A 15,606-nucleotide genomic window follows, 5' to 3' on the forward strand; every position below is an offset into this window, starting at 1 on the left:
TGTGTGAGTGTGAGTGTGTCTGTATGTGTGTGTGTGTCTGTGTGAGAGTGTGAATGTGTCTGTGTGAGTGTGAGTGTGTCTGTATGTGTGAGAGTATGAATGTGTCTGTGTGTGAGTGTGTCTGTATGTGTGTGTGTCTGTGTGAGTGTGAATGTGTCTGTGTGAGTGTGAGAGTGTGTCTGTGTGAGTGTGTGTGTGTGTGTGTGTGTGTGTGTGTGGTTCTCTGATCTTCCCCTGGTCGTGTGGCCTTCCAGGGTCCCACGATGCATACAGGTGATTCCGGTGGAGGGAAGGGTCACCTCTCTCAGCATCAGCAATGACCAGATGCACCTCCTCAGCTGCTCCCGGGATGACGCCCTTAAGCTCATTGACCTTCGGGTCAACAACATCCGCCAGGTCTTCAGGTGAGGGAGGGAGGACATGGTGGTGGGAGCTCCCACACCCTCCCTTGTCTCCATCCCATCTCCTATTCCACACCCCGCATGGCAGAACCAAGATTCTTCTAGGGATTCCTATTGGATGGGGATGGAGAAGTAGGCCCAGGGGTTTCTGCCCTTTCCCACCTTGTTCCACCTCTCCTGTGTCCTCAGGGCTGACGGCTTCAAGTGTGGTTCAGATTGGACCAAAGCTGTGTTCAGGTGAGTATGGACGGAGTCTACCCCAGAGTCCCTTTAGGATTCTTTCCGCTACCAAGTCTCTCATCCTTGAGCCCTCTGTGTACACTCAGTTTGTCAGCAAGCCAGTAGCCCTCCTGCCACTCCCTCAGGGCAGATCTCTTCTCCTGTTGGCCTTATCCTCCCATCCTCAACAAGGCAATTGGAGGAGGAAGAGGGCTGGGGGGGGGGAGAGGAGCAGGGAAGTGCCAATGGGGAGAAGACAGCTCACTGATCAGCACGTAGGACTGTGTGTGGTCGTCTATTCCCTCCTGACCTCCTGTAGACCTCTGAGTAGCTCAGTCTCCTACACTTCCTTTTTCTAGCCCAGATAAAAGCTATGCCCTTGCTGGTTCTGCCGATGGTGGCCTCTACATCTGGAATTTGGAGAGCAGCAAGCTGGAGACCAGCCTCTATGGGCCCCACAGGTGAGTGAGCGCTGGGGTCCAACTTTCTTGGGGAGAGGACAAGGGGTGGGCTTCACCCTGGGCAGGGCTGGCTCTTCTCTGGATTCTCTACGTGTCTCTAGCTCCAGATAAACGTGAACTGCTTAGTGCTCCAAATCCAGAATACGGTCCAAAGGGACCCTCCGCAGCCTCTTAACCCACACCTTAGGAAGTGGCTCCTTCCCCTCTTGGAGATCACAGTGTACCCAGATAGGTCGAGGGGAACTCGGGGATGTTTACATCTGGAGGAGAGACAATATGGTGGGGACATGTGTGAAGGGCTCTCACATGGGGAGGGTTCGAGAGGCAGAGCCAGGAGAAGGGGAGAAGTAGGTGCATCGAGGCAGACTGTGGACTGATAGAAAGAAGGGCTGCCTCCGCTGGACTCCCTGTCACCAGAGATCTCCAGGCAGCTACTGGATGACTGCTTGTCATTGGCTGGGCCAGATGACCTCTGAGGTCATCTCTGTCACCAGCCAGGGTGGCCCCACATAGCCTTGGTGGGGCAGTGAGGTGACTCTGGGGATGGAGAGACCTCCGGTAGGGAAGCCCCAGATACACACTAGCTTGGCCAGTCACTTCACCTATGGCTGCCTCAGTTCCCTCTTCCATAAAAGGGGGATAATAATAGCACTTCCCTCCCAAGTGGCAGAGAATCAAATGAGACAAGATTTGTAAAGTACCCTGCAAACCTCAAAGTGCTCCAGGAATGTTTGCTATGATGATGGTGATGATGATGTTCCTGGTCCTGTCCCTTCCTTTCTCAGCCTCAGCTTTCCCACCTGTAAAATGGGAACAAATCCTATATCTACTGTCATAGGGATGTCATGAGGGTCCAATCAGATAATGGGTGATCGCCCCTATTTTATGTATGGGGAAGCTGAGGTCTAGGGATTGTCACCCCAGGCCGCCATCCAGCACGCTCGTGACCCAGGATTGTTGACTGTCCCTTACTTAATCTCCCCTCCGCCTCTCCCAAGTATTAATATCCCTTCTCTGCTTCTGTTGATAGTGTCTCCATCAATGCAGTAGCCTGGTGCTATGCTGGAACACATGTCGTAAGTGTGGATCAGGGGAAGAAGGCCGTGCTTTGGAGTTAGCCCGGCCCTGCAAGCCCCTGGAGCTGGGAGCCCCTTCCTCTGCTTCTGCCTCTCCTCCCCCATGGTACTGGATAAGGCTCTGGCAGGTTCCAGAGCCTAAGATACCAGGGGGGCGCACCAAGGGCAGGGCTGGGGGGAAGGGACTGTGTCCTGCCTTAAAGAATCCGTCTTTGTGAACATTCAGAGAGAAAGGGGTGGTTTTTTTCTGCATTAAACTTGTAAAAAAAATCTTCTTAATAGTATTTTTTTTCCAATTAACATGTAAAGATGGTTTTCAGAATTCATCTTTGTAAGATTTTGAGTGCCACATTTCTCTCCCTCCACCCTCCCCACGACAGCAAGCAATCTGATATAGGTTATACATGTACAATCATGTTAAACATATTCCTACTTTAGTCATGTTGTAAAAGAAAGCTCAGAACAAAAGGGAAAAACCATGAAAAACAAAATGGTGAAAATAGTATGCTTTAATGTACATTTAGCCTCCGTGGTTTTTTTTTAAGTTTTCAACATTCACTGAATTTTAAATTTTCTCCCCTTTCCTTCCCTCCTCTCCTCCTTCCCCAAGATGGTGTGCAATCTGATATGGGCTCTACATATGCACTCATATTAAACACACATTAGTCATGATGTAAAGGAGAATTAGAACTAATGGGAGAAACTGAGAAAAGAAGAAATAAAACAGAACAAAAGGAAAGGAGAGCAAATTGCATGTTTCCATCTGTTTTCAGACTCCAAAGCTTTTTTTTCTGGATGTGGATGGCATTTTCCATTGTGAATCTTTTGGAATTGTCTTAGATCCTTGCATTGCTGAGAAGAGCTAAGTCAGTCATCGCACAATGTGGCTGTTCCTATGTACAATGTTCTCCTGGTTCTGTTCACTTCACTCAGCTTCAATTCATATAAGTCTTTCCAGGTTTTTCTGAAGTCCTCCTGCTCATTATTTCTTTTTCTTTTCTTTTTTTTTTTAGCAATTGGGGTTAAGTAACTTGCTCAAGGTTACACGGCCAGATATTTCTGGGTGTGGTGCCGAGTATCTGAGCCCAGATTTGATCCCCAGGTCATTCCGACACTGGAGCCGGTGCTCTTACTCGCTGAGCCACCTGGCCGCCCCTAAGCAACTGGGGTTAAGTAACTTGCTCAAGATTACACGGCCAGGTGTTTCTGGGTGGGTGCTAAGTGTCTGAGCCTGGGATTTGATCTCCAGGTCTTCTGAACACTGGAGCCGGTGCTCTTACTCGCTATGCTACCTGGCCACCCCTCTCATTATTTCTTATGGCATAATAGTATTCCATTACACTCATATACATAACTTATCCAGCCATTCCCCAATTTATTTCCAATTCTCTGCCACCACAAAAAGAACTGCTATAAATATTTTTGTACATGTGGGTCCTTTTCCTGTTTTTATGATCTCTCTGGGATACAGCCCTAGAAGTGGTATTGCTGGGTCAAAGGGTATGCACAGTTTTATAGCCCTTTGGGCATAGTTCCAAATTGCTCTCCAGAATGGTTGGATCAGTTCACAACTCCATGAACGATGCATTTGTGTTCCAATTTTCTCACATCTCCAATATTTATAATTTTCCTGTTTTGTCATGTTAGCCAATCTGATAGGTGTGATGTGATACCTCAGAGTTATTTTGATTTGCATTTCTCTAATCAATAGTGATTTAGAGCATTTTTCATTTGATTATAGCTTTAATTTATTCTCTGAAAACTGCCTGTTCATATCCTTTGACCATTTATCAATCGGGGAATGACTTGTATTATAAATTTGACTCAGTTCTCTATATATTTTAGAAATGAAGTCTATCAGAGATACTGGCTGTACAAATTGCTTCCCACTTTCCTGCTTCCTTTCTAATCTTGGCTACATCAGCTTTGTGCAAAAACTTTTCAATTTAATGTAATCAAAATTATCCATTTTGCATTTCATGTTTTCTCTCTCCCTTGTTTGGTCATAAATTCTTCCCTTCTCTATAGATCTGACAGGTAAACTATTCCTTGCTCTCCTAGTTTGCTTATAGTATCAGTCTTCATAACTAAATCATGTACCCCTTTTGACTTTATCTTGGTGTACGGTGTAAGGTGTTGGTCTACACCTAGTTTCTGCCATATCATTTTCCAGTTTTTGTTAAATAGTGAGTTCTTATCCCAGAAGGTAGCAGATTCTATAGTTCTTTCTCTGAATGTGGATAGCATTTTCCATCATGAGTCTTTTGGAATTGTCTTGAATCATTGTTTTGCACAATGTTGCTGATACTGTGTACAGTGTTCTGGTTCTGCTCATTTCACTCAACATTAGTTCATGTACGTCTTTTCAGGTTTTCTGAAATCCTCCTGCTCATCATTTTTTATTGAACAATAGTATTCCATTACATTCATAAACCATAACTTGTTCAGTCGTTCTCCAATTGATGAGCATCCCCTCAATTTAAAATATTTTGTCACCATAAAAAGCTGCTATAAATATTTTTGTACACGTGGGTCCTTTTCTCTCTTTTGTGATCTCTTTGGGATAGTCCTAGAAGTGGTATTGCTGGGTTAAAGGATATGCTCAGTTTTGTAGCCCTGTGGGCATAGTTCCAAATTGCTCTCCAGAATGGTTGGATCAGTTCACAATGCCACCAACATGCCTTAAAACGTCTGATTGACCAGCTGGCCTTTAGCTTGGGGGGAAGGAGGTGAGTCACTGGGTCAAGAAGAAGTTATATCCCAGGATTAATGATTAGAGCCTCAGTCCCAAACTGAGCTTTTAACTTGACCCCACCAGCTAGAGGCGTCTGAGGAATAAATGTAGGGTTCACCCCCTGAATCAAGTTACTACATGCTAAGCCCCCCTTTCTGCTCCCTGCTGGCCATCTGAGTCACCACTTAGAGCCAGGACCCCTGGGACTTGTGGTTGTGTCCATGACCAGAGCAACTCCACACCAAGACAGGGTCAAAGGTTGCTTACAGGGGTGTCCCTAGGGAGCCATGATAATGAGTTTCATTGGCTAGACTACTCAGCAGTGAGGTTTGTTCCACTGGCAGAGGCACTGTGGAGGTATAAGTATGGGGAGGGAGGCTTCCATGTCTCTGTCTCCTTATATCCTTATGTGATGGTCTGTAGGTGGGATGAAGAGAGCCAGGGCAATGGGTCTAGGGAATTTGGTGGAGAAGGCTATGGATGGAAAAATGGAGGTGTGGGGTGAGTAGGCAGGGGAGCAAAGGGACAGAGGACATGTCGCCAGCCTTGATGGATAGCCAGCTCTTTAGAGACTTTAGGGGTATAATGCAGACAATGAGGGCTTTGGAGCAGAGGGTCCTGAGTTCTAGTCGGGGCTCCATTCCTGAGTGACTTTGGGCAACTTAGCCCCTTAGCACTTTTCGTATCTGTGAAATGGAAAGGCCAGATAAAGTGATCACTGAGGGTCTCACCAGCTCTAAATCTGTGCCTCCATTTGAAGAAAAATGTGTACTTTACACAAGGCAAAATGAGCACGGTCACCCTGGGGTAAGGCCTTGGCTATCAGCCCCAGATAGGCCCTCAGTTCAGTCCAGGGCAGGAGCAGCAGCTCAGGGACAGGCTCTGCGGGCATGCTGCAAGCCACTTACCTTTTAGCTCGTTCTTGCTAAGGCTCCGGTATTAGCTGCTGGGGAGCTGTCAGCACTCTGAATGCTTGGGGAAGAAGCCCTGGGCACCCCACCTTCCTCAGGGCCAGCCTCCTCTCTGTGGGTGTGATGAAGAGGGAGACGATGCCCCCCTGCTCAGGTCTAGGCCCATGTGGAGGGAAGGCACAGACACCAACCCAGGTGTCACAATACACAATACTACGGTTGAGTGTAAGATTTCTTTTTTTTTTTTTTTAAGCAATCGGGGTTAAGTAACTTGCTTAAGGTTACACGGCCAGTTATTTCTGGGTGTGGTGCTGAGTGTCTGAGCCTGGATTTGATTCCAGGTCTCCCGACTCTGGGGTTGGAGCTCTTACTCACTGTGCTACCTGGCCACCCTGAGTGTAAGATTTCTGTTATGGAGAGGGGAGGAACCAGGAAAGGTAACCCAAAGGAGGGATTCCAAGTCAGAAGGGAGGGAGGATGTAAGGCAGAGGGAACAGCAAGCAAAGCCCTAGAGACACTCCCACGTCCAGTGGGCTAAGTCCCCCATCACCACGGTCTGATGATTCAAGTCTAGTGACAAAGCTCACAGCTTTAAGAGAACTGGCCTTTGTCACCTACCATGTGGGTCGTGCTGATCAAACCATTTTGTTTTTCCAGGCCTTAGTTTCCTCCTATGTAAAATGAAAGGGATGAACTTAAAAGACCCATTTTGGCTTAAAAAAATCTCTACTCTTGGGGCAGCTAGGTGGTTCAGTGAATAGAGCATCGGCCCTGGAGTCAGAAGGACCTGAGTTCAAATTCTGCCTCAGACACTTGACACACCTTACTAGCCGGGTGACCTTGGGCATGTCACTTAATCCCAACTGCCCTGCCTTCCTCCCTTCAAAAAAAAAAAGAAAAAAAAATCTCTACTCCCAAGGGCTCTGAGGTCCATGAGACGCAGGGCTTTGAGGCATCTGTCCTGGATGCCAGTGGCCACCAGAGGGCGTCCGTCACCCACCAAAGTCCTGGACCAGCTTGGGCTCCTGGAAGCCGGTGACTGGGAAGGATGACGGCTGATGATTGATTGCGCTGGCAGAGGGCTTTCCATTTATTGTCTGCTCAGTAAACTTGTGAGCCGGTCTTAGGTGGAGCGGAGGCTCAAACCCGGCAGCCCGGCACTTTACAAAGGCGGATACCTTTCTCAAGAGAATTGGCTTCCTTTGGAATTATAAGCACTTTATACATTTAGAACCATGATTCTGAGAAGTGGTCCGCAGGCTTCATCAGTGTAGGACACCCGGGGTGGGCAGAGCAGCCCCGGCAAGGCGGCTGGGGGAGAGATGGGCGCCGCTGGGGTCGCTGCCCTCTCTGACTGATGGGGACAGCGCCAGACCCTGGACCCAGGAGCCCCGGGAGTGAAAGTGCCCAGGCCGGCGCCCTCAGCTGTCACCTGGGACTGCGTGCTGACTGCACCAGCAGGCTGAGACCCGAGAAGGAGACTGTCAGTGGCATTAAAGAAGAGAGCCTTGAGAGCCGTGGGACCTGGACGGCTCTGCGGTGCCGCGAATAGAGCACTGGCCTGTAGTCGGGAAAACATGGCTTCAAAAGTGTGACCTCAGACACTGTGACCTTGGGCAAGTAATTCTGGCTTTTGCTTCAGTTTCCTCAACTGTAAAATAATAGCACCTACCTCGCAGGGTTTGTGAGAGGATCAAAGGAGATAAGAATTGTAAAGTGCTTAAGATGCTTATCCCCTTCTCTCCCCCTCCCTGCGCCCCTATCTTTCTTTCGTTTTGGGGGGAAGGCGGGGCAATTGGGGTTTAAGTGACTTGCCCAAGGTCACACAACTAGTGTTAAGTGTCTGGGGTCGCATTTGAACTCAGGTCCTCCTGACTACGGGCCGGTGCTCTAGTCACTGCCCACCTAGCCGCCCCAACGCCCCTACCTTTCCATTAGACTTGCAGCTGAAAACTCGCATGTGGCTTGTCTCGGTCATTAGAATGTGAGATTCTGGAAAGCAGGGGGCTTAGCATGTATAGCAAGGACTTGGTAAATGCTTCCCCCACTTCCCCATTCAGGACGCAGTAAAGGTTAAGAATCTATGGATGAGAGAAATGACTCCCTATTTTACAGATGAAAGAACTGAGGTCAGAGAAATGGTTATTCGCGCAAGCAGGGCGCTCTTGCCAGGCTCCCTCACTTGCTAGGGCTTGTAGCGATGGTGGTTTAGGAGGGACAGAAAGGTCAAGTCCTCCTCACCTCTAACTGTCCACTCCGTTAGCAGTTTTCCCTTCCTGTTGAGTGTGAAAGCGCAGAGCCATGACGAGGCTGGTTCGTGGCCATGAACCTGTCAGATTCAGACATTTTCTTCCTTCTCCTCATAAGGGTAGGTGGCCAACTATTGCTGTTACAGCCCCCCTGCAGGATCCCGAGTCAGCTAGGGGCAGGGGCCGCACACAACTTTCCCTATGAAGAAGGCGAGCGGCAGGGTGAGTCAGTCTGTGATCTTCAGGGCAGGCTGGGGGGCGGGGGAAGGGGAGGCAACAAGGGAGGAGACTCGCCTCCAGGTAACTGGAAGAAAAGGCAGAGCTTATCACCTCCTTAACAAGTTTGAATAGGAAGTTGTCCAAATTACCAGCTGATGGGAGCACCTCCTTCAAATGAGCTATCTGCAAAGGCTGAACGTGGGGCCGGGCACTTAGGAGGTGGCTCCATAAATGAATACTGCTTCCACAGCCCTCTTTGGAGACTCTTCCTTCTCCAGTCCTCTGGGTGTGGGTCCATCCTGAACCTCTGTCCCAGATCCCCACTGCCCAACCTTTGCTTCAGGTAGAATTCTCTAGCTGCAGGTTATGCTGGTCCCTAGCCTTTGTGGAGGACAAGCTTAGCCTGCAGAGGAAGGCAGGTGGGCTAAGGGGAGGAATGGGGTCCCGGTCACATTAGCAGCTGGGGACATTTAGCCTGCAGCAGCAGCAGAGGGGAAACCTAGTGTCATCTCTTGTGTTCCCAGCCCCATTCTGTTCACCCTGCTCTACCCTAACCCAGTGCAGGTTCGGATCCTCTCACCTGAATATCACGTCTCCTTATGGATTTCCCTTTATCAAGTCTGTCCCCTACACAACTAAAGCCCAGGTCTGGCCATGTCACTCCCATGCCCATGCTCCAGTGACTGTTACTCTGGGATCTAAGTGCCCCCTTCCCCACCACCCCAGTTTAAAGTCATCTCTCCTACTTCTAAAAGCACTTTGTTTGGACCTCCCTTTGCCCTGATCTACTTTGTATTAGGCTGATTTATGTCTCTACCTGATCCTCTCTTCCTAGACTGCAAGTCTCTAGACAACAAGAGCTGTGTTGGAGTTACAGTGATCACACTAAGAGCAGATATTTGTAGAGTGCTTTAAGATAGTTTTGTACAAAACACTCAGTATGCACTACCTCATTTGCTCTCGACTACTCTGCAATGAGCCCCTAATCATCTAAGATGATCCCCTAGAGGAGATGCCAGGATGGGATGGGAGATGATGCTTCCAATGCCTTTTCCTGTCCCGACAGTCTGTGATCCTAAGATGAGTCTGCAGAGTGAGCTTGCATTAGGAAATGTAAGAGGAACGGTCAGACTTGACTCTCTTGGATTATGGCTTCACTGTGGACTTTGGAGGTTGGGAGAAACCACCCAATGCTTGCCTTGGTCACTGTCCTCCCCCACAGCATCTAGTGTATCTACAGACATGTTCACAGGCTCTAGATTCTTCACAGTTAGAGCTGAATTTGAGGAGATGGGGGCTGGGGAGGCAGAGTGTTGGCCCATCACAACTGCTGACTACTTTAGAGGAGATGGGAGATGCAATCAATGGGACTGTTTTTGCCAAAGCTAAGAAACTCAAAGCCTTAATTCCACTTTTTTATTATTCAACATTTTATACATAATAAATACAAACTTTTTACAGCCAGTACAGAGGAAGCCCTTGCACAGGTGTTCTCAGTGTACTGACACTGTACACTGGGATACATGGATTACGTGCCCTGTACGAACAAGTCCTAGTTAAAAAGGAGGCATTTTTACAACTTTTTGTTTTAAATAAAATTAGCAGCTCTTACAGAAAATATTTAAAATATAACTAAAGAGATTTCCAATAACACTCTCAATTTGGAGAACCTTGATCTGTGGGCACAGACAGACAGACAGACAGACTGGCTGGAGGAAGAGAACAGCAGTGATACTTACTGGACTTCGGCATCGTGATGCTTCTAACATTTCCGAAAACTTTTAAATCTTAAAAAACACTTCTTTTTTTAAACTTAAGAATAAGTTTGACAAACACATAAAAAGACCTCAAACAGATCAATAGGTTAAGAGGCGTGAAAGAACAAAAAATACAGAAGAGATTCGTCCACAGTCCATGTTACTGATGAAATGGAGCAATCCAGGGACTGTTTCCTTGGATGAGGCAGAACTTTTGGTCAAGGGGCCTGGGGAGCATTCTCTGCTTCAGAGATCTCTGAAGTAATGTGTGCAAAGTTCAGATAATGTCATCTAAATGTAATATTGATTTCTTTAAAAATAAAACAGTAAAAGAAAAGCAACCTCCCAAAACAGCCCTTTTAAGCTAAGTCATCAATTCTCTATCTTCTTTAGGCAGAAAAACTCCCTTCCCAATCGTGCAGACAAAAATAGTTTTCCTTAAATACCTGGGAGCTGCTTCTCCCCAGAAACTTGACATCTCATTGATATTGCTAGTGAAGCCACACTTTCTCCCTGTAAGGGGGAGTTGGGTGGGATTCTTCACTGCATCATTAGTTTGAATTTGTGCCAAGCCCTGAAATGAGGCCAAATGGCAATGTCTCCTTTCTCACCTTGGGCTTCAAGACCCTGGTAAAAGTTTTCTGGACACTGATGAGTCCTGGGGAAGCAGATGGCTCATGCTGCTGCCTCAAGGCCACAGTGGGGCCAGTTTCCCTGGACTCACAGCTGTGGACCAGTTGCTGAGCTTCTATCAGCTGGGCTGATGAGCCAACTAGAAAATAATACTTAGTCCCCTGAACTTGGACCTCTCCTAGGTTACCCAATGACAAGGCCGAGTTGTGTCTGGGAGGCATCTTCTGGGAGGTCCATCGTGATGAAGGGTCAGGGTGGGTGCTCTAATACACGAGGCAAATACACAGTAGGGGGAGGTCAGCCAGGTGGGACTTTCCTATGGAGATGAGGCCTCTGTCCTTGATGTGAGGACCTGCTCTGAAATGTCCTGTCCCCTTCCCCAGCAGGGGGGTGGGGTGAGATGGCAGGCTGTGACTACTAAGACAAGTAGCAGGAAGAGGAACACCAAGGGCACGAAGGCCTTTGGGGCTGGCAGCATGACCCATCCTGTGAAGGCGGCAGGGACTGTGCTGAGGAGCTGGCCCTCCCACCCTGCCCTGTGCTTCTGCCCCTCTTCTGAGGCTGGAGAACCTGGTTCATCTTCACCACTCATCACATAGGTGATGGTACTTGGGAGTCTGGGCAAGTCCATAACACATTCCTATGGCCACAGTAATATACTGTACTGACACATGTGACAGGAGGGGGCTGGGGCCAGGCTTGCCCTAAGCTGCAGGTGGCCTGCCTGGCCAGGGCCATTTGCCACTCTGGGCTTGTGCTCTGGAAGGAGAGATGACTGAGAAAACAACAAGCAAAGGCACAGAATCTTCACAACTGAGGGAGGACAAGGGCAGGAGCTGCTGCGCACAACGTCCTCCCTTGTTCCTGCTTCTTAACAGAGTCATCTTCATGCAAAGGCGCCTTAAAAACACGAGCCTGGCCAAAGCGGGCCGGGTGGGCCGTGACCACGGGGCATATGGGCTCCGCGACAGTCCTGGCATCACACCAGCGTGATCTCCACGTCCTCCATCTTCTCTGCGGGCCGGCGGTGGCTCTGCGTGGGAGGCGGGGGCGCAGCCCGCACCTGGGGGAGAGAACACAGAGAGCTCCAGGGGCATGCTGGTCTACCTCCGATGCCTCTGAACACAGTAACACTTGACACTCAAAAGGGAATAAGGGAAACTGGTGGTTCAAATGCTGCTCTTATATGGGCTTATATTCACCCATCCATTCATTCTGTACTTACACACACTCAGTCCTGGGGATGACACTGAGGCACAGACACTGAGGGTGTGATGCAAAGAGTGAGTTTCTAGAGGTCCCTGGATCCTAGCTCTAGAGCAGAAAGAGCCCTTGGAGACTACAGAGCCCAGACCTCACACTTCATGGACAAGGAAACTAAGGTCCAGGCACTAAGTGTCAGGGTGGGGTCAAAAAAAGGTCCTCAGAGCTTCCTTCTCCCCACTGCATTCTGTGAGGACTTACTGCCTGCAAGGTGTGGGGTAGGTAGTCACTGAGCCTTTCTGGGCCTCACTTTCCTGTCCTGTAATGAAGGGACGAGACAAGCTGGTGACAGCTTCATGGAGCTGAGAAGACATGCACTTTACACACTGAGAAGGAGGCAGACACTAACAAAGTCAGACAAGTATGGGCTTCCATCCTGCCTTTGACCCTTAGCCATGTCTTTGAGTCTTTACTTCCTTTTCTGTAAAATGGGTACATTAACACTTTATTCAAGGTATTTTCTCTGAAGAGCTCTGGAATGGATTGTGAGACGTGGGAGACGCTGGCACAGGATGATCCTGCACAGTGTGCTTGCGTTAAAGAAGGCTCTGTGCTCTATGGGCAAAGTGGAATTGCAGTAGCTTAAAAGAATCATGAGATGTGCAGATTCAGAAATGTCTCCCTCTAAACATTCACACACTGACCATTTGTGCCCAACCTGTGGTAGAGCCTTCTGAGCTCACACTGGTCTGACCAGCCTCAGCCAGACACATGTGAAGGACAACCGCCAACCATACCAACAGCCCCAGTGCCTCACAGGGCTGCTGTGAGGATCAGATGGGACACAGGTGCTCTAGGAATCCTGGCCTCTATTACTACTGCTAAAAGATGGTGGGAGGCTTTGGGAAGCTTTGCCAGGGGAGGTCACTGATGATGGTGCTCAGGCTGGGGACAACTTTCTCGTGACAACTCTGTGAGACAGAGGTAGAACTAAGGCCATTATTGCCATGTTACAGAGGGCTGAGGGGACTCAGAGGATCTGAGAGCCCTACTTAGAGGCCAATCCGTCCAGTGCCTCCTGGTTACCCTCCCCCTATAGCTAACACACATGTTGCAGATAAACGGAGAGTCAGAATAGAATTAAGAGCATCGTGAGAAAAAGAGGGAAGAGGAGAATGGGGCTAGATTGTGGAGGGCCTCAAATACTAGGCTTTGGAATCTGGCTTTTCTTCTGTGGACTGAGAGACGAGGGAGCCACAGCAGGTTTTTGCTCAATGGGAAGAAACAGAGCTGGGATACAGAAATGTGACTCTGGCCCCAGAGGCTAGAAAGAGACATGGGGAGAGACTGGAGGCATGGTTAAGGAGTTGATAGGGTCACCAAGGGGGAGGAAATGAAGCCTGGGCCTGGGGAAGGTGATGCAGGGATGGAGAGGAAGAGGTTTCAGGTCATTACAAGGCAATGATTGATAGGGCTTTGGAACTGAACATATAAAGGAGAGGGAGGTGGCAAGGGTGACTGGGAAACGAATATAGTTACAATTATAAGAGAAGCAGATAAATGGGGAAAAAAACCCAATCTTTGCAGTAAGTTTCTCTGATAAAGGTTCCATTTCTAAGCTATGTAGGAAACTTATTCAAATTTGTTAAGAATAAAAGCCATTGGGGCGGCTAGGTGTCGCAGTGAGTAAAGCACCAGCCCTGGAGTCAGGAGGACCTGAGTTCGGTTCCAGCCTCAGACACTTAACACCCACACAAAAAAACTAGCCGTGTAACCTTGGGCTAGTTACTTAACCCCAATTGCCCTCTAAAAAAGCAAAAAAATAAAAAAAAGGATAAAAGCCATTCCCCCAAATGATGAATAATTAAGGGTTAAGTATAGGCGGTTTTCAGAGGGTTATCAATAGCCATATGATAAACTGCTTTAAATCACCAATAATTAAGAGAAATACAAATTAAAACAACTCTGAAGTACCACTTAACACCTATCAAATTAGCTAAAATGACAAAAAAAATGACAAATGTAGTGGGACTATGGGAAAATGGGTACATTAGGGACTTAGTGGTGGAACTATGAACATATATATAAACAATTTTCAACTTAACACGAAAAGCAATTAAACTATACCCACCCTTTGGCTCAGCAATACCAATAAAAAGGAAAGGGGAAAAAAAAGACCTATATTCAAAAATATTTGCAGTTGCTCTTTTTGTAGTGGTAAAGAACTGGAAACTGAGAGCATGCCCATCAACTGGGGAATAGCTGGACAAGTCACGGTACAGGAGTGTGATGGAATACTACTGTGTTACAAGACGCACGATGAGGGGCATGGTTTCAGAAAAACCCGGGACGCCTTGAATGTTCTGATGCAGAACCAGGAGAGCAACTTATACAAGAACAACAAAACTGTGAGGAAGAGCCTCTTTCAAAGACTTAGGAATTCTGATCTGGGTAATGAACGACCACAATTCCAGGACTCTTGATGAAGCATGCTGCCCACCTGCAGATAAAGACATTATGGGCTCACAGTGCAGATCCAAGCTTATGTTGGGAGGTTATTTTGTGGACATGGACAATGTGGGATTTGTTTTGTTTATTATTCATAATGGGTTTTGTTTTTCTTGAATTCTCAACTGGGGATGGGAGGGAGAGAATCTGAATTTGAAAATAAAATAAAACTGAATTTAATAAATCAACATAAAAAAGAAATAAAAAAGCATTGACCGGGAAAATAATTATACTGATGACAGAAATGAGGATGCCATAAGTAGAAACTGTTTTTGAGGAGCTGTCAGATATGATGAAGATAAAGTACTAGTAAGATACCCAGGTCCTGATGTGGACGCGTCCTGCTTCCTTCCAACTCTGACTCAGAGACACAGGTATGGGACTTAACCTATATGTAGATTTGGGGTCTTGGGGAGAAGTGGAAGTTGAGGCTAATGGAGTAATAAGATTGTTAGGCAAAATGGTGAGAAGAGCAGAGGGCAGGGAACTGAGTCTGACCTCACTTGAAAGGAGAGAGAAGAAAAGAGATGGGAAAAACATAAAGGAGTGCGACTGTGCAGAGAATGGAGTGGTCAGATTTAGACACTGAATTTGAACCAAGTTCTCTTTGACTACAAGCCTTTCTACCATATCTCATGGCCTTAGGTGAGGTCAACTTCAGACTTTAAGCAAAGTGCCTACAGAGATGGAATAAGGGGCCAGCCTCTCCCTCAGGGACAAAGTCACTAACTGTTTCTAAAGAACCAAAACATTCTCCTCAGAAAAACCTTGAGAGGCCCAAGTTATTGTTATTTCCATTTTATGGGTAAGAAAAATGAAGCCCAGAAGACTTAGGCGAAAGAGCATTGGACTTCCAGAGCCAAAGAAGCTGTTTGTGAATACTAGCTGACATATGCTTTGTGGTCTTGAACAAACTCTTCTTCCTCTCTAGACTTGTTTCCCTATGTGTAAAAAGAAAAGTAAGAATAGATACACTGCCTAAAGTTCCTTTCATCTTTAAAGTCTATGATCCTATTTAGCTGGTGTCAGAGCTAGGATTATACTCATTTTACTGATGAGGAAACTGAGGCTCAAGCAGGTACAGTGTCATGCTTAGTCATGTAACACAGCTAAAGCATCAGGCCTTGAGCCCAGGGTTAATGCTTTTCCTTTTCTTTTGCTTTTTGAAAGGGGGAAGGCAGGGCAATTGGGGTTAAATGACTTGCCCAAAGTCACAAAGCTAGTAAATGTTAAAT

The 15,606-nt window shown here is 47.4% G+C and overlaps 2 protein-coding genes across 3 annotated transcripts in view; one reads left to right on the forward strand and one right to left on the reverse strand.

The window, feature by feature from the left end:
- The window catches only part of ATG16L2 (autophagy related 16 like 2), a 33,799-nt gene extending 29,132 nt beyond the window's left edge, over positions 1 to 4,667 (forward strand). For both annotated transcript variants that reach the window (XM_069070806.1, XM_069070807.1), the window contains exons 15-18: positions 255 to 404; positions 591 to 638; positions 980 to 1,081; positions 2,112 to 4,667. In XM_069070806.1, coding sequence (XP_068926907.1) covers positions 255 to 404; positions 591 to 638; positions 980 to 1,081; positions 2,112 to 2,199 — 388 coding nt within the window. In that variant the 3' untranslated portion in view covers positions 2,200 to 4,667. The remainder of the gene's footprint in view (positions 1 to 254; positions 405 to 590; positions 639 to 979; positions 1,082 to 2,111) is intronic.
- Positions 4,668 to 9,671: 5,004 nt separating this feature from the next.
- FCHSD2 (FCH and double SH3 domains 2) overlaps positions 9,672 to 15,606 on the reverse strand; it is a 366,482-nt gene continuing 360,547 nt past the window's right edge. The window contains exon 20 of the mRNA XM_069070809.1: positions 9,672 to 11,723. Within this exon, the coding sequence (XP_068926910.1) occupies positions 11,640 to 11,723 (84 nt within the window). The 3' untranslated portion in view covers positions 9,672 to 11,639. The remainder of the gene's footprint in view (positions 11,724 to 15,606) is intronic.

The sequence above is a fragment of the Petaurus breviceps genome, unplaced genomic scaffold (genome assembly GCF_028583685.1).
Source record: "Petaurus breviceps papuanus isolate PSGF00001 unplaced genomic scaffold, PetGlider_PUasm1.0 90823, whole genome shotgun sequence".
Lineage (NCBI taxonomy): Eukaryota > Metazoa > Chordata > Mammalia > Diprotodontia > Petauridae > Petaurus > Petaurus breviceps.